The sequence below is a fragment of the Pristiophorus japonicus genome, chromosome 12, assembly GCF_044704955.1.
Source record: "Pristiophorus japonicus isolate sPriJap1 chromosome 12, sPriJap1.hap1, whole genome shotgun sequence".
Taxonomy (NCBI): domain Eukaryota; kingdom Metazoa; phylum Chordata; class Chondrichthyes; family Pristiophoridae; genus Pristiophorus; species Pristiophorus japonicus.
In genome coordinates, this window is record NC_091988.1 from 121,826,161 (window position 1) to 121,851,940 (window position 25,780).

At 45.3% G+C, this 25,780-nt stretch overlaps 1 protein-coding gene across 6 annotated transcripts in view; it reads right to left on the bottom strand.

Annotated features, from left to right (window-relative positions):
• Positions 1-25,780, bottom strand: part of pltp (phospholipid transfer protein) — a 132,619-nt gene that overhangs the window by 38,616 nt on the left and 68,223 nt on the right. For 4 of the 6 annotated variants that reach the window (XM_070895908.1, XM_070895906.1, XM_070895907.1 and 1 more), the window contains 5 exons: positions 23,751-23,818; positions 22,121-22,163; positions 21,339-21,402; positions 11,608-11,684; positions 5,370-7,715 (listed from right to left, as the gene is read on the bottom strand). In XM_070895908.1, coding sequence (XP_070752009.1) covers positions 7,608-7,715; positions 11,608-11,684; positions 21,339-21,402; positions 22,121-22,163; positions 23,751-23,818 — 360 coding nt within the window. In that variant the 3' untranslated portion in view covers positions 5,370-7,607. Of the gene's footprint in view, positions 1-5,369; positions 7,716-8,189; positions 8,569-11,607; positions 11,685-21,338; positions 21,403-22,120; positions 22,164-23,750; positions 23,819-25,780 lie in introns of those variants that run through there. The other 2 variants (XM_070895910.1, XM_070895911.1) reach the window with 2 other exon arrangements.

Sequence of the window (25,780 nt, forward strand, 5' to 3'; positions counted from 1 at the left end):
ATCTCTGAATTACTACCTGAGCCACGCGCAAATTGGCATAGGGTTCAGCAGGCCAGTGAGTTAAATGTGTGGCTCAAGGAGTGGTGTGGGAGGAAGGGGTTTCAATCTTGAGGCACTGGCACCAGTACTGGGGAAAGAGGGAACTGTTCTGTCGGGACGGGCTCCACTTAAATTGGACTGGGACCAGCATCCTGGTAAACCTAATAATGAGAGCTGTAGATAGGGCATTAAACTAAAAGATGGTGGTGGGGGGGGGGGGGCGGTGCGCTCGCGATTTGGGTAAAAATAAGCAGAGTTTGACAGGATGGGACAAGAGTTTAATGGTAGCAGTGCAGTTGAGAATAAGGTCAAAAAATAAATTAATGGTTCTTTATCTGAATGCATGAAGCATTTGTAACAATGTAGATGAAGTAATGGCACAAATAGAGATAAATGGGTTTGATCAAACAGCCATTGCTTAGACGTGATTGCAAGGTGACCAAGGTTGGGAACTAAATGTTCCAGGGTACTTGACGATTTGAAAAGACAGGCAGAATGGTAAAGGCTGGGGGCTAGCCCTGATAATAAAGGATGACGTAAGGACAGTAGAGAGAAAGGATCTTGGCTCCGAAGATCAGGAAGTACAATCAGTATGGGTGGAGATAAGGAATAACAAGGGGCAGGAAACATTGGTGAGAGTATAGGCCCCCTAACAGTAGCAACTGTTATTGTGGAACCAACCAGGGAACAGGCTATTTTAGATCTTGTGTAATGAGGTAGGGTTAATTAGCAATCTCATAGTAAAGGATCCTCTGGGGCAGAGTGATCATAATACAATAGAATTTCACATTACATTTGAGAGTGACTTGCCTAAATCTGAAACTAGAGTATTAAACTTAAATAAAGCCAATTACATAGGTATGAAGGGCGAGGCAGCTAAGGTAGATTGGAAAAATAGATTAAAAGGTATGGCAGTAGATAAGCAGTGGTTAGCATTTGAAGAAATATTTCATAATTCCCAAGAAAAATACATTCCATTGAGAAACAAAAACTCCATGGGAAAAGTGATCCATCCGTGGCTAACTAAAGAAGTTAAGGATAGCATTAGTTGAAAGAAGCTTATAATGTTGCAAAGAATGGTAGTAAGCCTGAGGATTGAGAGGGTCTCAGAAACCAGCAAAGCGTGACCAAAAAATTGATAAAAAGGGTAAAAATAGACAGAGAAAACTAGCAAGAAATATAAAAACAGATTGTAAGAGCTTCTACAAGTACGTAAAAAGGAAGAAAGTAGCAAAGGTAAACATTGGACCCTTAGAAACTGAGGCAGGAGAAATTGTTATGGGGAATAAGGAAATGGCAGAAACGTTAAACAAATATTTTGTATCTGTCTTCACATGCAAAAAGCATACCTAAAATGGTGGGGAACCAAGGGTCGAATGAGGGTGAGGAACTTAATGTAATTAATATAAGTAGAGAAAAAGTACTTAAAAAACTAATGGGACTAAAAGCCAACAAATCCCCTGCAAGATAGTGGATGCATTGGCTTTGATCTTTCAAAATTCCTTAGATTCAAGAACGGTCCAGTGGATTGGAAGGTAGCAAATGTAACACTGCTATTCAAGAAAGGAGGGAGAGAGAAAGTAGGGAACTGCAGGCCAGTTAGCCTGACATCAGTCATCAGGAAAATGCTGGAATCCATTGCTAAGGAAGTGGTAACAGGGCACATAGAAAATCACAACATGATTTGGCAGAGTCAACATGATTTTATGAAATGGAAATCGTGTTTGAAAAATTTATTTGAGTTTTTTGAGGCTGTAACTAGCAGGACAGATAAAGGGGATCCAGTGGATGTAGTATATTTGGATTTCCAAAAGGCATTTAATAAGGTGTCACATAAGGTTATTACACAAAATTAGGGATCATAGGATTGGAGGTAATGTATTAGTATGGATAGAGGATTGGTTAACGGACAGAAAACTGAAAGTAGGGCTAAACCGGTCTTTTTCAGGGTGGCAGGCTGTAACTATTGGGGTGCCGCAAGGATCCGTGCTGGGGCCTCAGCTATTTACAATCTATATCAATGACCGAGATGAAGGGACTGAGTGCAATGTATCCAAGTTTGCTGATGATACAAAGTTCGGTGGGACAGCAAGCTGTGAGGAGAACACAAAGCATTTGCAAAGGGATATAGATAGACTAAGTGAATGGGCAGTAAGGTGGCAGATGGAGTAAAGTGTAGGGAAATGTGAGATTATTTAGTTTGGTAGGAAGAATAGACAAACAAAATATTTTTTACATGGTGAGAAAATGTTAAATATTGGTTTTCAGAGATTTGGGGGTCCTTCTGCAAGAAACACAGAAAGCTAGCATGCAGGTCCAGCAAGCAATAAGGGAGACAAATGGCATGTTGTCCTTTATTGCAAGGGGGTTGGAGTATAAGAGTAAGGAAGTCTTGCTACAATTGTACTTGGCCTTGGTGAGACCACACCTGGAGTCCTGTGCAATTTTGGTCTCCTTATCTAAGGAAGGATATACTTGCCTTGGAGGCGGTGCAATGAAGGTTCACTAGATTGATTCCTGGGATGAGAGGGCTGTCCTATGATGAGAGATTGTATAAAATGGGCCTATACTTTCTGAAGTACAGAAGAATGAGAGGCGACCTTATTGAAACATACACGACTCTGTGGGGGATTGACAGGGTAGATGCTGAGAGGTTGTTTCCCCTGGCTAGAGTGTCCAGAACTAGGGGGCATAGTCTCAGGATACGGGGTTGGCCATTTAAGGTCGATGAGGTCGATAAGGCCAGTTGAGGTTGAAGATCAGCCATGATCTTATTGAATGGCGGAGCAGGTTCGAGGGGCCATATGGCCTACTCCTGCTCCTATTTCTTATGTTCTTATTACAACAGTGACCACAGTTCAAAGTACTTCATTGGCTGTAAAGCACCTTGAGATGTCCGGTGGTCGTGAAAGGCGCTATATAAATGCAAGTCTTTCTTTATATGGGTTCCAGGAACAGAGAGACCTGGGGGGTGTATGTACACAAGTATTTGAAGGTAGCAGGATAAGTTGAGAAGGCTGTTAAAATAGCATATGGGATTCTTGGCTTTATTAATAAAGGAATCGAGTACAAAAGCAAGGGCATTGTGCTGAACTTTTATAAAACAATGGTTGGGCCTCAGCTGGAGTATTGTGTGCAATTCTGGGCACCACATTTTAGGAAGGATGTCTAGACCATGGAGAGGGTGCAGAAGGGATTTACTCGAATGGTATCAGTGATGTGGATAGACTGGAGAAGCTGGGGTTGTTCTCCTTAGTGCAGAGGAGATTTGATAGAGGTGTTCAAAATCCCTTATGTTTCCATGGCAGAAGGGTCGGTAACCAGGGGACACAGATTTAAGTTAATTGGTGAAAAAAAAAATACAGACAACATAAGGGAAAAAAAATTTTTTGCACAGAGAGTTGTGATCTGGAACTCATTGCCTGAAAGGGTGGCAGAAGAAGATTCAATAGCAACTTTCAAAAGAGAATTGGATAAGTACTTCAAGGGGAAATAAAAACTACAGGGCTATGGGGAAAGAGCGGGGCAGTAGGATTAATCGGCTAGCTCTAACAAAGAGCCAACACAGGCATGGTGGCTGACTAGCTTCCGTCTGTGCTGTATCATTCTATGATGATTCTAACCTACACTAAACTGCTTTAATTATATAGTTTAACATTCAGTTTGATTGCAGCTCTGCGCTAATTGGACATGTTGAGCAATGAGTCTCCTAAACCCTCATCTCTTTCAACTTCACCCTTAACTGTATCAACACCATCCATGTATTTAGGATATTTTTATTCCTACTTGCAGCACTTGTCTACATTAAATTGTATCCGCCGTTCATCTACCTGCATATACATCTTGCCGAGCTCATTATAAAGTTTCCAAGCTGCTCGCTCAGATTCAGCTGTCCCTCCGAGTTTGTGAGTTTGTCCAGTTGGCATTGAAGTTCTGAATCCAAGACGTTAATGTAAATGAGGAACAGTCAGGGTCTCAGCAGTGACACCAGGGTCTCTGTGACATCCCACCTAACATAACTCCTCCAACAAATTCCTGTTTGTTCCTATCCTACAACTAATGTCCGACCCATTCTCAGTCTTCGCCTGAATCCCCACTGCTTTAAGGGTAAGCAGTTTATAGTTTTCTGACACAGACTTTTTGCAAGTCCAGGTACACAATGCTATAGCATTTTCCAGAGTCTACATCCTCACAGAGCTTGGTCAGGCAAGATTGTCTTCTGGAACAGTTTTAGCTGTTGCTTACTAGTTTATTCACATACAGATGATCCTTAAATTTCACACTTATAACACATTATTTGACACAATATGATAAGATTGGTGTGTCTGCTCTTGGGTCTGTTTAGCTCAACTTTTTGAGGCACGTTAGCCGGTTTCCAACCTAGCTCTCTGATGTTCATTGAGTCCTGTCAACCCTCACCAATTGCAGCCCTAGTCTCACCTAATACTCGAGATAAATGCCATCTATTTTGAGGATTTATTCCTGTTTAACTTCGTGTTGTGCGAGGTCTCTGCGTTCAAAGTAGTGTACGTGACTTCAGTGGTGTAGCTACACACAGGGTGTCCTCACCTTCATACTGGTTCCGATACTCACCAATCGCTGCAGGTACAGAGACATTGGCATAAACTTAACGACGTGCTTATTTATACTGTAAAAATGGCCACCATGCTCCACCCTTTGTCTCTGATTGGTCCCCTTGAAGGATAAGCCACACTCTGAAGTTTCACAGGAATGTGTAACTGGAACCGCCCATCCCAAGGTCTCACTGACTTTGCAAATTGTAACTCGATCTACTTTGACTTCCTGAAGTGACAGAGGACAGAGCTCCCCAGAAAACAGCAAGGGCCAGCCAAAGTGCCTTACCCCAGTCCAAGTACATCCCTCCCCCAGCCAAATTACCTTACACTAGCGCAAGTGCATCCTCCACCCCACCATTGTATACTGAATGTTAACAGGTTTATTGGGTATGAAGTGAATAGTGACAGTGTCGTGACTTCTGGATATCATCCACTCCAACGACGTCACTTGTAGGGGGTTAGAAGAACATGATCCATCTTCCCCCAACCCGTGTCTCTCTCTCTCTCTCTCTCACACCGCCCCCCCCCCCCAAAAGGACTGCCGCTCTCTCTCTTCCCCCCCCATCCCCCCCAGGTCCACCGCTATCGGCCCCCTGCCGTCCGGGGGGGGGGGGGGGGGGAGGGAGGGGGGGGAGAGAGTCGGAGCCTCGGGCCCTGCTTCTTGGCACCACGTGGATGGAATGATTTGGGCCGGGGTGGGGGGGTTTATCGCATGTCTGTCAAAAAAGTGCAGTACAAATAGTTACATCGTAAACTTTATTAAAAGTAAGGGACACAGTTGGTCATTAATGGAAATATACAAGATGTTAATATACAGGAGTAACTTACGTCATTGCGTGCGATTAACACACATTGAAGCGTCTCATGGGTTATTACTATTCTGAATACACTTAGAATGGCTTTCCATGCAGTCCAGAACTTGGAATAACGTATCCAGCAGCATTATAAGTACCATTACAGTGAGCACCTAATACTGTGGTATCATTAAAGGGTGTATTTAATGTTGTGATATAATTACAATGAATACCTAATACTGTGGTATAATTAAAGAGAATATTTAACCCACCAACATCGTCTGAACAGGGAATATGCAACCCATAAGCATCCATTACACTGACAGTCTAACCCTGTAACACCATTTCATGGACAGTCTAACCCTGTAACACCATTCCATGGACAATCTAACCCTGTAACACCATTACACTGATAATCTAACCCTGTAACACCATTACACTGACAATCTAACCGTGTAACACCATTATACTAACAATCTAACCTGTAACACCATTACATGGACACTCTAACCCTGTAACACCATTACACTGATAACCTAACCCTGTAACACCATTACACTGACAATCTAATCCTGTAACACCATTACACTGACAATCTAACCCTGTAACACCATTACATGGACAGTCTAAGCCTGTAACACCATTACATAGACAGTCTAACCCTGTAACACCATTACATGGACAGTCTAACCCTGTAAATGGAATATATAACCCTTTAGTTTGGCACCATGCCATGTCACTCTCTAACAGAGGTTTGCAATGCCCTTGGATCGTTGGGACCTGGGTTCGATAACACTCTCTGTTAGTGTCTTACATGCAATGAGTTTGAGCAGTTCTAACCCTGCTCCTGGTAGTTAATCTGGAACTATGTTGGCAATCTCGCTCAGAGAGGGCAGATGATAGATGGTGTGGGAAATGGAAAGATGTCCGCCTCAGGTTGGGACTTATGCACAGAGTCGGGGCTGTGTAGAGGCTGACCTGAAAGTGTTCGATGCTCACACTTGGTGCCCCAAATGGGCAGTGTTCCATTGTCTGACAACCATAATGTCGACAAGCACAAAAATGGCATCAAAATAAATAAATGGGCAAAAAAAGAACAGATATCCGTGAGCAAAACAACATCTATACAAATCATGGGTCATTTACAGAGTCTGCTTATTGACTAAAGCAAAGTGTACATGTTATAAATTGGTAAATGTGAATCTGAAATGATGCAGAGGAGGGACTTTGCCTGATTCCCGGAGCTGTGGTAGAGACTGGGATTCTCTGCGCAATTTCAGGGGATATACTCACAATGTAGGGAGGGACAGGTGAGCTGGCTCGGGAATTTCAAGAGCAGTTGAAAGAGGGAAAGCTTTCAGTGGAACTGTTCATCAAAAAGTGTCTTCACCAACAATGGACTGCAAATGGAGCAACGACTTCAGGCCCACACAACTAGAAGCAGCTCCACTAGTCACACAAACCTCGTGTATTTAGCAGGCCACAATTCTAATGAATGAGTGGACTCATTGCTAACGCTCTGCAACATCCACTGATGAACATGGATCGTGGGGCACCGAGACTGAAGGTGATAACAATGTGAAGGACATGACGAGTGTGTCTCTTGCATCATCTACACAGCTAGCGTTCCAATAGTGTCTTTTGCTGTGGATAGGCGTGCAATCTATTTAACACAGAGCTACACGAGTCGCACAAAGGACGATGCCATGCTCGATGGGAGATGTAGCCCAATACCTGACCGGTATTTCCTGTGATCAAAGCATCACACTGATACTGTAACTACCTTTACACGGTGATGACACACAAATATACATGAGCGCTACACTGTCACCTGGAAGTGGATTGTAGCTTTTACCGTGTGTGTGTACTGTATCTGAAGATGAGCCAAAGGTTTTGCGGTTGTGTTAAGTGACCACAGCCCATGGGTTTACTAATACAAAACTCCACTAGAATATAACAATAAATGATCAATGGTACACTGGCAATCTGACCTCCGGTATAACAATGGTGTGAACTGTTTGACTTGACACTGCCCAAGGCAAGAGGCAATCATCCTCAAGGATATTAAGACAAAGTGAGCAGATCCTATAGAGCCAGTGTTGGGTTAATTAAATGTAAGGATAGTGATTAAGTAATAAGAATTGTGCGGAGGGTCTTTGCACACTGTGTGGAGGTCCCCAGTCTTCACCGTCTGCTCCTAGTTGGTGACAGTTGCGTTGTTTGGGGAGAGTGCCGGCTTATTCATATTAATGACCTCCCTTAGGCCTTTGTAAAAATGTAAATCTGCTCCGATTGACAGAAAACCCTGGGAATTACAAAGAACAATTAGTGTCCATACCAAACTTGATCGGGGTTAAAAACAATTTAAAATGGAAAACCTGAGCCCAGTGCGCCCACTCCCAGGTTTAATGGGGGCGGGTTGTGGGTGGGCGCCTAACCTGCTCTCCAGAGACGGGTCTGTCATTTAAATATTATGATCAGTCTGCGTGCCGCACATTTTGCCCCCTCCCCCAGGTTCCCCCCACCCGCCCCATGTCCCACCCCCTCCCACTCCCCCAGGTCCCACCCCCTTGCCCAGGTCCCTCCCCCACCCCTCCCCCAGGTCCCACACCCTCCCCCAGGTCCCACCCCCTCTCCCAGGTCCCACCCACCTCTGCCCTCCCCTATGTACCACCCCCTCTGCTATGTCACACTCCCTCCCCATGTCCTCCCGCTTCTACGACCCCCTCCCCCAGGTCCTCTCCTACCCCGGATCCCACCCCCCTCCTGCTCGTGCCTGTCGTGAAATACAGCATAATCTCCAGGAAACTCGTCCTACTGTGTTTCCCGGCCACTAAATCTCCCCCTCTCACCTTTCCCGCCTCACAGTTATTATTGGGGCCAGAGTGATATTGGAATAGAAAACAATTGTTTGCCGAAGCATGGTTTGACTGCCAGCCAAGCTTGTTTCTTCAGGTGTAGTGTTGGAGAGAGACTCGCAGACTCTATTCATCTAACTCAAAAGAAAAGCGGGTGCAAGAATGAATCCTTCAGACAAATCTCTTGATGTTGGGAGTCCGGGATGTCCCTCCTTTTGGCCATGAGAGACGATTCCTGGAATCTCACCCTTTCTTCCACTTTTACAATCAGGGCAAGAGTGACTTGAAGGTCACAGTGAGCTAGAGGCACAAACATACAACAATACTATGTAAAGAATAGGTGTAGCACTTGTGTCTGTTACCATGAGTGAGGGGTAGTATATTTCCACACTGGCGTGGTCTTTAGCAAAGCCTTTTATAGAATCATAGAATCGTAGAGGGTTACAGCACGCAAGGGGGCCATTTCGGCTCATCATGTCCACGCCAGCTAACAAGAGGCTATCCAGTCTAATCCCACTTTCCAGCTTTAGGTCCATAGCCTTAAAAGTTACAGCACTTCAGGTGCACATCCAAGTACTTTTTAAATGTGGTGAGGGTTTCTGCCTCTACCACCCTTCCAGGCAGCGAGTTCCAGACCCCCACCAAAATTGAAGAAATTTTCCCTCAAATACCCTCTACCAATTACTTTAAATTTATGTGCCCTGGATGTTGACCCCTATGCTAAGGGAAATAGGTCCGTCCTATCTACTCTATCTAGTCCCCTCATAATTTTATACACCTCAATGAGGCCTCCTCTCAGCCTCCCCTGTTCCAAGGAAAACAAACCCAGCCTATCCAATCTGTCCTCATAGCTAAGATTCTCCAGTCCCGGCAACATCCTCGTAAATCTCCTCTGTACCCTCTCCAGTAGAATCACATCCTTCCTGTAATGCGGTGACCAGAACTGTACGCAGTGCTCCTGTTGTGGCCCAACCAGTGTTTTATACAGTTCAAGCATAACTCCCCTGCTCTTATATTCTCTGCCTCGGCTAATAAAGGCAAGCATTCCGTATGCCTTCTTAACCACCTTATCCACCTGGCTTGCTACCTTCAGGGATCTGTGGACATGCACTCCCAGATCCCTTTGTTCCTCTACACTTCTCAGTGTCTTACCATTTAATGTGTATTCCCTTTCCTTGTTAGCCCTCCCCAAATGCATTACCTCACACTTCTCCAGATTAAATTCCATTGGTCACTATTCTGCCCACCTGACCAGTTGATGGATAGCTTCTTGCAGTCTGCAGCTTTCTTCATTATCAACCACATGGCCTATTTTTGTATCATCTGCAAACTTCTTAATCATACCCCCTATATTCAACTCTAGATCATTGATGTACAAAAAGCAAGGGACCCAGTACTGAGTCCTGCGAAACCCGACTGGATACAGCCTTCCAGTCACAAAAACACCCATCAACCATTACCCTTTGTTTCCTGCCTCTGAGCCAATTTTGGATCCAACTTTCCACTTTGCCCTGGATCCCATGGGCTTTAACCTTCATGACCAGTCTGCCATGTGGGACCTTATCAAAAGCCTTGCTAAAATCCATATACACTACATCATACCCACTGCCCTCATCGACCCTCCTGGTTACCTCCACGAAAAATTCAATTAAGTTAGTCAGACACGGCCTTCCCTTAACAAATCCGTGCTGACTGTCCCTGATTAATCCATGTCTTTCCAATTGAAGATTTGTCCTGTCCCTCAGGATTGTTTCCAATAATTTTCCTACCACTGAAGTTAGGCTGGGTGGCCTGTAATTACTCGGTCTATCCCTTTCTCCGTTCTTAAACAAGGGTACCACATTAGCAGTCCTCCAGTCCTCTGGCACCACACCTGAAGCCAGAGAGGATTGGAATATGATGGTCAAAGCCTCTGCTATTTTCTCTTTTGCTTCGCGTAATAGCCTGGGATACATTTCATCCGGGCCTGCCTGGGGATTTATCCACTTTCAAAGCTGCTAAACCCTTAATATCTCCTCTCTCACTATGTTTATTTCATCTAATATTTCACACTCCTCGATAGCAGTGTCTGCATCGCCCCTCTCTTTTGTGAAAACAGATGCAAAGAATTCATTAAGACCCATACCCACATCTTCCACCTGCACACACAGATTACCCTCATGGTCTCTAACAGGCCTTTCCCTTTCTTTAGTTATCCTCTTGCTCTTAATATATTTATAAAACATCTTTGGGTTTTCCTTGATTTTACTTGCCAAGAATTTTTCATGCTCTCTCTTTGCTTTCCTAATAACCCTTTTAATTTCACCCCTGGACTTTCTACACTCCTCTAGAGATTGTGCAGTATTTAGCCCTGGGTATCTGTCATAAGCCTTCCTTTTTTTCTTTATCCTACCCTGTAAGTCCCTCGACATCCAGAGGGCTCTAGATTTGTTAGCCCTACACTTTTTCTTTAAGGGAACATGTTTGGCCTGAACCCTCCGGATCTCCTCCTTGAATGCCTCCCACTGCTCTGACACGGATTTACCTTCAAGTAGCTGTTTCCAGTCCACTGTGGCTAAATCACCTCTCAGCTCAGCAAAGTAAGCTTTCCCCAATTTAGAACTTTTATAACTTTCCCCAATTTAGAACTTTTATAACATAGTATATACTTTGTATAGGAGTAGTGTACTTTATATGAAATGCTGCATGGGCTAATGTATGGAGTACTACATGGGATAACATATGGCGACAGATATGGAGTACGATATGGGTTGTATTGTAGTGCTGTATACAGTGTAATCTATGAGCATTATATGGGATATATTGTACAGTACTGATAGTGTAATCTATAAGCATTACGTGGGATGTATTGTACAGTGCTGTATACAGTGTAATCTATGAGCATTACGTGGGATATATTGTACAGTGCTGTATACAGTGTAATCTATAAGCATTACGTGGGATGTATTGTACAGTGCTGTATACAGTGTAATCTATGAGCATTGTATGGGATATATTGTACAGTGCTGTATACAGTGTAATCTATGAGCATTGTATGGGATATATTGTACAGTGCTGTATACAGTGTAATCCATGAGCATTACATGGGATGTATTGTACAGTGTTGTATACAGTGTAATCTATAAGCATTACATGGGATGTATTGTACAGTGCTGTATACAGTGTAATCTATGAGCATTACGTGGAATATATTGTACAGTGCTGTACACAGTGTAATGTTGTTTGGGACTAAGGTGACAGAATAATTCAACTGTTCCACATCAAACTTTATCAAACCTGGTAGACAGATTAATGTAAATAGTTAGCACACAGGAGATGTCAGTGTGCTAGATTACCCACCATGTGGTTTTGCATAGTCTCATTGATGAGGTCAATTCCCTCTGGGAGTGGAATCTGCACCCCTTCCAGGGTTCGCTCTGAGTAGAGAAAGAATAAAAACAGCTGGACAGTAAACATCTGCGTTGGACGGTGAGCTCGCACTTTAGCACCATTTACAAATTCTTTACTGTTGGCTTGTGGTTGAAGGTGCTGAGGTACTGAAGCACGCAGCGTTTAACATCCTAGCCTGCACTCAGCATTAGTTGACGTCAATCAGGGTTACAATGGGCGTACTACAAACTGTCTCAGCCTCCCCAGGATAGGAATGGAGAAAACAGGCAGTGATTTTCTGCTCCAATTACTATCCAGTGATTGCCTAGAACGCATGTACATGCATGTGGACATTGGATGAGGACACAGTCGTAATAGGCTGTGATGGCCCCTGTTGTTGAATAGCTCACTGTCTAGACTCATAGTAACAATGCCCACTTTGTCAAGGTACTGGAGCGCTACCTTCTCCTGGAGAACTGTACCGTGAGTTGAGGAAAAGGACAAAAATTGGATCAATAAAGATACAGAGCATGTTTCATAATGTCACACTGCAGTGATGGGCTCTGTCTGTTTATGCACCATCACCGGCAGCTCCATGGCATTTCAGGCACCTTGAAGTTCTGCTCTGGGGTTTGAGTGCTGGGGGCGCCAGAACTGCAAGTAAAATTGGAAAGCAGAAAATTAGAATGTAAATTTCAAAGACAGAGGAAACAAGGGCTAGAAGTTTGGCAGTACTATACGGTATATACTTCACCGTCTCCAGTGCACCAGTGCAGCCTTCGGTCGCCTGAGGAAAAGAGGGTTTGAAGGCCAGGCCCTCAAAACTGTCACCAAGCTCATGGTCTACAGGGCTGTAGTAATACCCGCCCTCCTGTATGGCTCAGAAACATGGACCATGTACTCTACACACCTCAAGTCACTGGAGAAATACACCAACGATGTCTCTGCAAGATCCTACAAATCCCCTGGGAGGACAGACGTACCAACATTAGTGTCCTTGTCCAGGCCAACATCCCCAGCATTGAAGCACTGACCACACTTGATCAGCTCCACTAGGCAGGCCACATAGTTCGCATGCCAGACACGAGGCTCCCAAAGCAAGCGCGCTTAGAACTCCTTCACGGCAAATGAGCCAAAGATGGGCAAAGGAAACATTACAAGGACACCCTCAAAGCCTCCCTGATAAAGTGCAACATCCGCACTGACACTTGGGAGTCCCTGGCCAAAGACCACCCTAAGCGGAGGAAGTGCATCCAGGAGGGCGTTGAGCTCCTCGAGTCTCGTCGCTGAGAGCATGCAGAAATCAAGTGCAGGCAGCAGAAAGAGTGTATGGCAAACCAGTCTCCCACCCACCCCTTCTCTCAACGACTGTTTGTCCCACCTGTGACAGAGACTGTGGTTCTCGTATCGGACTGTTCAGCCATCAAAGAACTCAAGTTAAGAGTGGAAGCAAGTCTTCCTCGATTCTGAGGGACTGCCTATGATGATGATGATGATGATACTTCAATGCAAGGAGTATAGGGAATAAGGCAGACAAGCTGAGAGCACAGATAGACACTGGAAAGTATTGTATTATAGCTATCACAGAGACATGGCTGAAAATAGGGCAGGTATGACAGCTCAACATTCCTGGTTACAGGGTTTTAAACGGGACAGAGAGGGGGGTAAAAAGGAGGGGTGGGGGTCGCAGTATTGTTTAAAGAAACAATTACAGCTGTGAGGAGGGGATGATATATTGGAAGGATCATCAAATGAGTCCATATGGGTTGAATTGAAAAACAGAAGCGTGTGCTATAGACCCCCAAAAAGAGGGAGAAAGAAGAGCAAATATGTAGACAAATTTCTGAGGAGTTCAAAAACTACAGGGCAATAATAGTAGGCGATTTCAATTACTCTAATATTAACTGGGATAAAATTAGTGTGAGAGGTATAGAGGGTGTGGAATTCCTGAAATACATTCAGGAGAACTTTTTTAGCCAGTATGTAACAAGCCCAACACAGGAGGGGGCGGTTCTGGACTTAGTTTTGGGGAATGAAACTGTGCAGGTGAAAGGGGTATCAGTGGGAGAGCATTTTGGTGCAAGTGATCATAATTCAGTTAGATTTATAGTAGTTATAGAAAAGGACAAAGATAGACCAGAAGTAAAAGTTCTCAATTGGGGAAAAATAAAGGTTGCTAAGCTTAGATGGCAGTGGACTGGAAACAGTTACTGGATGTAAATCAGTGTCAGAGCAGTGGGAGGCAGTGGAGGAGGAGATCCGGAGGGTACAGAGCAAGTATGTTCCCTTAAAGAAAAAGGGTGGGACTTCCAAATCTAGAGCCCCCTGGATGTCAAGGGACATGCAGGGTAGGATAAAGAAAAAAAGGGAGGCTTATGACAGATACCGAGGACTCAATACTGCAGAAACTCCAGAGTATAGAAAGTGCAGGGGTGTAATTAATAAGGACATTAGAAATGCAAAGAGAGAGCATGAAAAAATGTTGGCAAGAAAAATCAAGGAAAACCCAAAGATATTTTACAAATATATTAAGAGCAAAAGGATAACTAGAGAAAGAATGGGGCCTATTAGAGATCATAAAGGTAAGCTGTGTGTGGAGGCGGAAGACGTGGGTATGGTTCTGAATGAATACTTTGCGTCTCTTTTCACAAAAGGGAGGGTCGATGCAGACTTTGCAATGAAGGAGGAGGAGTGTGAAATATTAGATGAAATAAACAGAGTGAGAGAGGAGGTATTGAGGGGCTTAGCAACTTTGAAAGTGGCTAAGTCCCCAGGCCCGGATGAAAAGTATCCCAGGCTGTTAAGAGAAGCAAAAGAGGAAATAGCAGAGGCTCTGACCATCATTTTCCAAACCTCTCTGGCTTCAGGTGTGGTGCCAGAGGACTGGAGGACTGCTAATGTGGTACCTTTGTTAAAAAAGGGAGAAAGGGATAGACTGCGTAATTACAGGCAGTCAGCCTCGCCCTCGGTGGTGGGAAAATTATTGGAAAAAATTCTGAGGGGCAGGATAAATCTTCATTTAGAAAGACATGGATTAATCAAGCCAGCATGGATTTGTTGAGGGAAGATCGCGTCTGACTAACTTGATTCAATTTTTTGAAGAGGTAACACGGAGGATCGATGAGGGCAGTGTGTATGATGTAGTGTATATGGATTTTAGCAAAGCTTTTGATAAGGTCCCACGTGGCAGACTGGTTACGAACGTAAAAGCCCATGGGATCCAGGGCAAAGTGGCAAGTTGGATCCAAAATTGGCTCAGAGGCAGGAAGCAAAGAGTAATGGTTGATGGGTGTTTTTGTGACTGGAAGGATGTTTCCAGTAGGGTTCCGCAGGGCTCAGTACTGGGTCCCTTGCTTTTTGTGGTATATATCAATGATTTGGACTTGAATGTAGGGGGCATGATTAAGAAGTTTGCAGATGATACGAAAATCGGCCGTGTGGTTGATAATGAAGAAAGCTGCGGACTGCAGGAAGATATCAAGCAACTGGTCAGGTGGGCAGAACAGTGACCAATGGAATTTAATCCGGAGAAGTGTGAGGTAATGTATTTGGGGAGGTCTAACAAGGCAAGGGAATACACGTTAAATGAAAGGACACTGAGAAGTGTAGAGGAACAGAGGGACCTTGGAGTGTATGTCCACAAATCCCTGAAGGTCGCAGACCAGGTAGATAAGGTGATGAAGCAGGTATACAGAATACTTGCCTTTATTAATCGAGGCATGGAATACAAGAGCATGGTGGTTATGCTTGAACTCTATAAAGCACTAGTTAGGCCACAGCTAGAGTACTGCGTGCAGTTCTGATCACCTCATTGCAGGAAAGATGTGATTGCACTGGAGAGGGTGCAGAGTAGATTTACGAGGATGTTGCCTGGTCTGGAAAATTTTAGCTATGAGGAAAGCTTGAATAGAAACATAGAAAGATAGAAACATAGAAAATAGGTGCAGGAGTAGGCCATTCGGCCCTTCGAGCCTGCACCACCATTCATTAGGATCATGGCTGATCATTCCCTCAGTACCCCTTTCCTGCTTTCTCTCCAAAACCCCTGGATCCCTTTAGAAAGTTAGAAATCTACTGCACAGAATGAGGCCATCGGGTCCGCGCCGGCCGACAAAGAGCTGCACGGCCCTCAGTCAGCAGCCCTGAAGGTTACATATAAACCTATGAACAATGAACAATGGCGGAAAGGTAAAGAGCTCCCGGCCCAACCAGTCCGCCCCACACAACCTCGACACCCCCTGCACCGCAACATTCTACACTCCACCCCTACCGGAGCCATGTGATCTCCTGGGAGAGGCAAAAACCAGATTAAAAACCCAGCCCAATTGGGGTAAAAAAATGGGGAAATTCGTCTCCAACCCATCCAGGCGATCAAAATTAGTCCAGATCACCCTGGTCGTATTTGATTCCCTGCAGTACTTACCATCGTATATGCGCCAGCCAACAAAAGGTTATCCAGTCTAATCCCACTTTCCAGCTCTAGGACCGTAACCCTGCAGGTTATGACACTTTAAGTGCCCATCCAAGCACCTTTCAAATGTGGTGAGGGTTTCTGCATCCACCATCCTTCCAGTCAGTGAGTTTTAGACCCCCACAACCCTCTGCGTGAAGAAGCTTCCCCCAAATCCCCTCTGAATCTTCCATCAACCACCTGAAAATTATGCCTCCTCCACCAAGGGAAATAGGCCCTTGCTATCCACTATATCCGGGCCCCTCAAAATTTTATACACCTCAATGAGGTCTCCTCTCAGCCTCCTCTGTTCCAATGAGAACAAACGCAGCCTATCCAATCTGTCCTCATAGCTAAGATTCTCCATTCCAGGCAGCATCCTAGTAAATCTCCTCTGCACCCTCTCGAGTGCAATCACGTCCTTCCTATAATACGGTGACCAGAGCTGCACGCAGTACTCCAGCTGTGGCCTAACCAAAGTATTATACAATTTAAGCATAATCTCCCTGCTCTTGTATTCTATGCCTCGGCCAATAAAGGCAAGCATTCCGTATGCCTTCTTAACCACCTCATCCACCTGGCCTGCTACTTTCTGGGATCTGTGGACAATCACTCCAAGGTCCCTTTGTTCATCTACACTTCCAAATGGCCTACCGATTAATGTGTATACCCTTTCTTTGTTAGCCCTCCCAAAGTGCATTACCTCACACTTCTCCAAATTAAATTCCATTTGCCACTGTTCTGCCCACCTGACCAGTAGATTGATATCCTCCTGCAGTCCATGACTTTCCTCTTCATTATCAACCACACAGCCAATTTTAGTGTCATCTGCAAACTTCTTAATCTTAGTCCCTATATTCAAATCTAGATCATTGATGTATACCACAAAAAGCAAGGGACCCAGTACTGAGCCCTGCAGAACCCCACTGGAAACATCCTTCCAGTTACAAAAACACCCATCAACCATTACCCTTTGCTTCCTACCTCCAAGCCAATTTTGGATCCAACTTACCACTTTGCCCTGGATCCCATGGGCTTTAACCTTTGTGACCAGTCTACCATGTGGGACCTTATCAAAAGCTTTGCTAAAGTCCATATACACTACATTGTACGCACTACCCTCATCGATCCTCTTGGTTACCTCCTCAAAAAATTCAATCAGGATAGTCAAACACGATCTTTCCTTAACAAATCCGTGCTGACTGTCCCTAATTAATCCTTGCCTTTTTAAGTGTAGATTTATCCTGTCTTTCAGGATTTTTTCCAATAATTTTCCCAACACTGAGGTTAGGCTGACAGGCCTGTAATTACTTGGCATATCCCTTTCTCACTTCTTAAACAAGGGTACTACATTATCAGTCCTCCAATCCTCTGGCAACATGCCCAAATCCAAAGAGGACTGGAAAATGATGGTCAAGGCCTCTGCCAATTCCTCTTTTAATTCGCTCAACAGCCTGGGATGCATTTCATCCGGGCCTGGGAACTTATCTACTTTCAAAGCTGCTAAACCCCTTAATACCTCCTCACTCACTATGTTTATTTCATCCAGTATTTCACACTCCTCCTCGATAGCAGTATCTGCATTATCCCTTTTGTGGAAACAGACACAAAGTATTCATTGAGAACCATCTTCCGCCTCCACACAAAGATTACCCTCATGGTCTCTAATAGGCCCTACCCACTTAGTTATCCACTCGCTCTTAATATATTTATAGAACATCTTTGGATTTTCTTTAATTTTACTTGCCAAGAATTTTTCATGCTCTCTCTAAGCATTCCTAATATCCTTTTTCATTTTACCTCTGAACTTTCTATATTCCTCCAAAGATTCTACAGTATTTAGCCCTCGGTGTATGACATAAGCTTCCCTTTTTTTCTTTATCCTCCCCTGTAAGTCCCTAGATATCCAGGGGGCTCTAGAATTGTTATTCCCACCCTTTTTCTTTAAGGGCACATGTTTGGCCTGAGCCCTCTGGATCTCCTCCTTGAATGCCTCACACTGTTCCGACACTGATTTACCCACAAGTAACTGATTCCAGTCCACTCTGGCCAAATCACTCCTCAACTTAGCAAAGTTAGCTTTTCCCCAATTTGGGAATTTTATTCCAGGTCTATCCTTGTCCTTATCCATAACCAACTTGAATCTGACTGAATTATGGTCACTGGCACCCAAGTGCTCTCCCACTAATACCCCTTCAACCTGCCCAGCTTCATTCCCCAAAACTAAATCCAAGACCGCCCCCTCTCATGTTGGGCTTGTTACATACTGACTAAAAAAGTTCTCGAATGCATTTTAAGAATTCCGCAACCTCTATACCCTTCACACTATATTTGTCCCAATCAATATTAGGATAGTTAAAATCCCCTACTATTACTACCCTATGGTTTTTGGACTTCACAGCAATTTGCCGACATATTTGCTCCTCTATCTCCCTCCCACTGTTTGGGGGTCTATAATATACGCCCAGCAGTGTGATCGCCCCTTTTTTATTTTTCAGTTCGACGCATATGGCCTCATTTGATGATCCCTTTAACATATCATCCCTCCTCACCGCTGTAATAGTTTCTTTAATCAATACCGTGATGCCCCGCCCTTTTTTACCCCCCTCTCTATCTTGTCTAAAAATCCTGTAATCAGAAATAGAGCCACCAAACCTGTCCCTCTTTCAGCCATGTCTCTGTACTGACTATCATGTCATACTCCCAAGTGTCTACCTGTACTCTTAGCTCATCCGCCTTATTCGCTATACTCTTTGCATTAAAGTATATACCATTTAGTACAGGAAGATCTCCTTGATTACTACTTACTAACCCTTGTTTACTCTGTCTTACAGATTCACTTTCTACATTCTTGCTATCCAGTTTCAGCTTTACTTCCTTCTCTATTGAATTTGTTCTCAGGTTCCCATCCCCCTGCCAAGCTAGTTTAAATTCTCCCCAACAGCACTAGCAAAACTCCCTGCGAGGATATTGGTCCCAGCGCTGTTGAGGTGCAACTCATCCAGTTTGTACAGGTCCCATCTTCTCCAGAAGTGGTCCCAATGCCTCAGGAATTTAAAGCCCTCTCTCCTGCACCAACTTTCCAGCCACGCGTTCTATTCTTGTACTCATTAGCACATGGCACTGGTAGTAACCTGGAGATTACTACCTTTGAGGTCCTACCCTTTAATTTTCCTCCTAGCACTCTAAATTGGGCCTGCAGGACCTCATCCCTCTTTCTACTTATGTCATTGGACCAGATGTGGACCATGACCTCTGGCTGTTTACCCTCTCCCCCCAGAATGCCCTACATCCGCTCTGTGACATCCTTGACCCTGGCACCAGGGAGGCACCATACCAACCTCGAGTCACGTCCACGGCCGCAGAAACGCCTCTCTATTCCCCTAACTATAGAATCCCCTACCACTACAGCTCTTTTATTCTTTGTCTCTCGCCCCTGTGCACCTGAGCCACCCGTGGTGCCTTGGACTTGGCTCTGGCTGTACTCCCCAGAGGCACCATCGCCCTCACCGGTACCCAAAAGAGAATATCGGTTTGAAAGCGAGATGGACTCATGGGGGGACTCCTGCACTACTCGCCGAGCACACTTACTATGTTTGGTGGTCACCCACGTCCCCTCTGCCTGCACGCTTTTATGCTACTGGGTGACCACCTCCTGAAAGGTGCTATCCATGTCTCAGCCTCGCGGATGCACCGTACTGACTCCAGCCGCTGCTCAAGCTCCAAAACGCGGAGCTCAAGTAGTTGAAGCTGGAGACACCTCCTGCACACATGGTTGTCTAGGCCATGCGAAGCGTCCAGTACTTCCCACAGGATGTGCACTCCACAGCACTGAGCTCCCCTGCCATCCCTCTATTTAGACTTATCTGGTTAAAAAGAGAAAGAGATACACTTACCAATCAACCAGCCAATCAGTTACCTGCCTGGCCGAGGACTATGTGCTCCTCACCAGAAGTGAACTCCTTGCCGTCCTCCAGGCCTCCTGCTCCGCGGAGTCTCGACTCGCCGACCTCCCGCCTTTGTGCACAGCAAGCTCCCAGAAATAGCAATGTGATAATGACCAGGTAGACTGGGTTTGTTTTCTTTGGAAGAGAGGAGGCTGAGGGAGACCTTATTGAGGTGTATAAAAGTATGAGGAGCCTTGATAGAGTGGATAGGAAGGACCTATTTCCCTTGGCAGAGGGATCAACAATCAAGGGACATCGATTTAAAGTCATTTGGAAGAGGATATGAGTGAAAATTTCTTTATCTAGAGGGTGGTGGGGAATCCGGAACTCACTGAAAGGGTGCTAGAGGCAGAAACACTCACCACATTTAAGGGGTGCTTGATGTGTACTTGAAGTGCTGTAACCTGCAGGGCTACAGACCAAGAGCTGGAAATTGGGATTAGGCTGGATAGCTGTTTGACGGCCAGCGCGGATATGATGGGCGGAAATGAACATAAGAACATAAGAAATAGGAGCAGGAGTAGGCCATACGGCCCCTCGAGCCTGAACCGCCATTTAATACGATCATGGCTGATCCGATCATGGACTCAGGTCCATTTCCCTGTCCGCTGCCCGGTTAAGAAGCTATCTATCTCTGTCTTAAATTTATTCAATGTCCCAGCTTCCACAGCTCTCTGAGGCAGCGAATTCCACAGATTTACAACCCTCTGAGAGAAGAAATTCTTCCTCATCTCTGTTTTAAATGGGTGGCCCCTTATTCTAAGATCGTGCCCTCTAGTTCTAGTCTCCCCCATCAGTGGAAACATCCTCTCTGCATCCACCTTGTCGAGCCTCCTCATTATCTTATACGTTTCTATAAGATCACCTCTCATTCTTCCGAATTGCAATGAGTAGAGGCCCAACCTCCTCAACCTTTCCTCATAAGTCAACCCCCTCATCTCTGGAATCAACCGAGTGAACTTTCTCTGAACTGCCTCCAAAGCAAGTATTATCCTTTCGTAAATATGACCTCCTTCCGTGCTGTAAATTTCTATGATACTGAGACAGATACACAGCAACACTGTCTGTGCTGGTCCACAGCACCTCGTTCTCACAGCCTGGCATTGCACGTTTTATAGCATGATTCATCTTGTCTGACTGACAGAGGCAGCAGTTATGTTAAGAGTCCAACTGCTGTAACTGAATACATTTTATCAACAGATAAATACAGCAGCCATCACTGATAATCTACATCGCGGTGAGTGTGTAAATACAGCATCTAACTATGATAATCATTACAAGGCGAGTGTGATTGTAACACTTACCGTTGATAATTGGCATGATAGTGAGTTGCAGAAGAGCCTTCATTGGAGTTTGGACTGGAATGAGCTGAAAGAGTACATGGAGCAGTCAGTACTGCAGCAGACCATTGATAGTCACAGTAATCCATTGCTGCCACATTGCCATGTCTTCTGATGTCGAGGGTTTCAGTGATCAAGGCTGTCAATGACTTTTCATCAGCAACTAAACAAAGATCAGAGCAATGACCCCACCCTTGCCCTGTCACTGTCCTGTCCCCAATCTGGTTTAGACTGGCCAGAAGGTGAGCCCTAGAATGGGAGATGCAGAGATTGGCAGAGTCCTGCTCCTCCCTATCCTGAGTCTCATCTCAACAGCTTCTCCCTCCGTCCTCAAACACACTGATCCACACAACATGGGGTGTAAGAAATGAAGAAACAATGGCAGATATTGTTGGCAGTCAAACAGGCAATGGTCACGTGTTCTAGCTGAAAGTCTCTTCCAGGTCTGTACTTTCCCTGGTCTATAACTCGCTATAAACCTTCACTGAGGAAAGGAGAATGATCTAACTGAGCAGTCCAGTGCTCTCATGCTATGTCCTGTATCTAAAGCCCGACAATTGGGCTCTTATTATGGGTTAAATATTTCACCATATGGGTCTTAATCTAACAGGGTGGATCTGTTATAGCCACCGATTTCAATAGATTGATAATCGAGCGTGTTCTGTAATGCACAAGGTGATTGCACCAGATTACTTCCCATGTGGTAACAGTAAGGATTGCTCCCTATATTTAGCATGTCTACTTACCGCCAGTGACTCCAGAGTAGACTTTGATGAGTACATCCTGAATCTATTGGGAAGAAAATCATAAAAGCATTCCTTTAAATAAGTCTGCCTGCAGTAACACTGTGTAATGCAATACACTTGGAGGCTCCTGTCTCAGTCCCTGCCCCAAACTCCACTGCTCCCATTGAGTTGCTGCTTCGGGAATGACTGAGTTCCAATCCACGCGATACCAGACTCCCAGGTGTAGATATTTGTCTGGGGTGGTGCAAAGCGGGTGGTATCGGATAGGCCGCCCGATATACACAGTGCCTGATATTCAGTTTAATTGCAGGGTGGCTGAACCGATACCCCACTGCCCCAGACACATTTCCACCCCCAGACTATGAACTGTAATTCTCATGTTCCCACATAATGAACAGACCCATCCCGATATTTAAACATTCCCCAATGCCATGAGAAGGAAACGGTCCTCTCGGGTTCTCAGTGAAATGCGTTTCGGCTCACTGAGCCTCAGTCTAGACCCTCGTTGGGATGGACCTACAGCAAAATCCAACAGAGATGGTCATTCCCACTCAGCGTCCACTGGGTGCTTATTGCGGAAAATGGAAAACAATAATCCCACCCAAACTCACATATACACCTCCTCCCCATATCACTCAATCCCTTCTCTCTCCAGCAGTACATGCAATTGTCCCTTGACCCCACCAGTACTGTCTGCTTCAATATCCTTCCCTGGTCACTTACCCCACACTGCACCCTGTGAGTACTGCTCACCACTCTATACTGCAGTTGTGAGTTTTTGATGTTGAGGGCCTAACAATCTTATTGAACATACTGAAGGAGAAATTGGCCATGGCCCTCTGTCGGGCCTCGGTTGAGTATTCTGGGCGAGTTGCCTGGGCCTGTGGTGACTCCAGTGGCTGATCGCCCATTTCCAAGGGATCAGTGTCCGGCCACCTCCCTGGTTGGCTGTGGGCTGTATATAATGGAGCTTTGCTCTGCATCCCTCGGCGGTCAAAGGTCACTGCCATTGCCTGGTGTTCACAGGACAGTAATGCTCAGAATGGAGTGAGTGGTCTTAACGCCTCGTGAACACCAGCGATTGGGCTGGCTCCATTTTGAAAGGATCTCCCACCAAAGCCACGTCTGTTTCAGGCCATAGGCCCCTTTTAATATGGATCGACACTTTAGGTCGGAGCTGGTAGGGACTGCGCCATCTCCCTCTGACCAGCTCCACGCGCCATGGAACTGAAGAGCCCTGCCAAACACAAGTTTTGAATTATTTGTGTGGGCCCAAGGAGCAGGAACGCATCTCGGGGATGGCAAAAATAATCGAGGTTGTGACCCCCTCCGCATTGCCCATTTTGTTGGCGGCAGCTGCAGCCTGATCCTCAGGCCTCAATCCAGCAAGTTACCGAGTCACCCATTGGGCCCTCTGTAACTGACCAGGGTTAGATCAAAATCAGAGGGACCTCTTCACCCCAGGAATGGCAATTGACCAACGCACTCCGCCGACTGGTCTCCCAAAGTCAGAATCGACCCCATATTGTGGGATCCAGTGAAAACGCAGTTACATAGCCTGGGATCCTATAATGTCTCACCCACATACTGCAAGGGGCAAGAATGGCTTGCTCACACACTATTTTCCTACCTCTTGAGGTCCAGTTTGATAGCGAGATTCTTCCCTTTCAGAGCCACCTTTGCATTCAGCCTCGACTCCTGCAGTAAGAAATCCAAACACATGGTCTCCCAAGGTGTTTAAACAAAATTCATGCTCGAGGTGTGGCGTCGCTGGCATTTATTGGTTCTGTCTTCACTAAGGAAGACACGAATAACCTCCCGAAAATACTAGGGGACCGAGGGTCCAGCAAGAAGGGGGAACTGAGGGAAATCCTTATTAGTCAATAAATGGTGTTAGTGAAATTGAAGGGACTGAAGGCCGATAAATCCCTATGGCCTAATAGTCTGCATCCCAGAGTACTTAAGGAAGTGGCCCGAGAAATATTAGATGCATTGGTGGTCATTTTCCAACATTCCATGGACTCTGGTTCAGTTCCTATGACTGGAGGGTAGCTAATGTAACTCCACTTTTTAAAAAAGGAGGGAGAGAGAAAACAGGGAATTATAGACCGGTCAGCCTGACATCGGTGTTGGGGAAAATACTGGAATCAATTATTAAAGATGTAATAGCAGCGCATTTGGAAAGCAGTGACAGGATCAGTCCAAGTCACCATGGATTTATGAAAGGGAAATCATGCTTGAGGATGTAAGTAGTAGAGTGGATAAGGGAGAACCAGTGGATGTGGTGTATTTGAACTTTCAAAAGATCCCACACAAGAGATTAGTGTGCAAAATTAAAGCACATGGTATTGGGGGTAATATATTGACGTGGATAGAGAACTGGTTGGCAGACAGGAAACAAAGAGTGGAAATAAACGGGTCCTTTTCAGAATGGCAGGCAGTGACTAGTGGGGTACCGCAGGGTTCAGTGCTGGGACCCCAGCTATTTACAATATACATTAATGATTCAGACGAAGGAATTGAATGTAATGTCTCCAAGTTTGCAGATGACACTAAGCTGGGTGGCGGTGTGAGCTGTGAGGCGGATGCCAAGAGGCTGCAGGGTGACTTGGACAGGTTAGGTGAGTGGGCAAATGCAGTATAATGTGGATAAGTGTGAGGCTATCCACTTTGGTGGCAAAAACAAGAAGGCAGATTATTTTCTGAATGGTGACAGATTAGTAAAAGGGGAGGTGCAACGAGACCTGGGTGTCATGGTTCATCAGTCATTGAAGGTAGGCATGAAGGTACAGCAAGCAGTAAAGAAAGCATGCTGGCCTTCATAGCGAGTGGATTTGAGTATAGGAACAGGGAGGTCTTACTGCAGTTGTACAGGGCCTTGGTGAGACCACACCTTGAGTATTGTGTGCAGTTTTGGTTTCCTAATCTGAGGAAGGACATTCTTGCTATTGAGGGACTACAGCGAAGGTTCACCAGACTGATTCCCGGAATGGCAGGACTGACATATGAAGAAAGATTGGATCGACTAGGCTTATATTCACTGGAATTTAGAAGAATAAGAGGGGATCTCATAGAAATATATAAAATTCTGACGGGATTGGACAGGTTAGATGCAGGAAGAATGTTCCCGATGTTGGGCAAGTCCAGAACCAGGGATCACAGTCTGAGGATAAGGGGTAAGCCATTTAGGACCGAGATGAGGAGGAACTTCTTCACTCAGAGAGTGGTGAACCTGTGGCATTCCCTATCGCAGAAAGTTGTTGAGGCCAGTTCATTAGATATATTCAAAAGGGAGTTAGATGTGGCCCTTACGGCTAAAGGGATCAAGGGGTATGGAGAGAAAGCAGGAAAGGGGTACTGAGGGAATGATCAGCCATGATCTTATTGAATGGTGGTGCAGGCTCGAAGGGCCGAATGGCCGACTCCTGAACCTATTTTCTATGTTTCTATGTTTATCCCTAATTGCCCTCAAGAAGGTGGTGGTGAGCTGCCTTCTTGAACCGCTGCAGTCCGTGTGGTGAAGGTGCTCCCACAGTGCTGTTAGGGAGGGAGTTCCAGGATTGTGACCCAGCGACGATGAAGGAACGGCCGATATATTTCCAAGTCAGGATGGTGTGTGACTTGGATGTGGTGGTGTTCCCGTGTTTTTGTTTTCCTCGT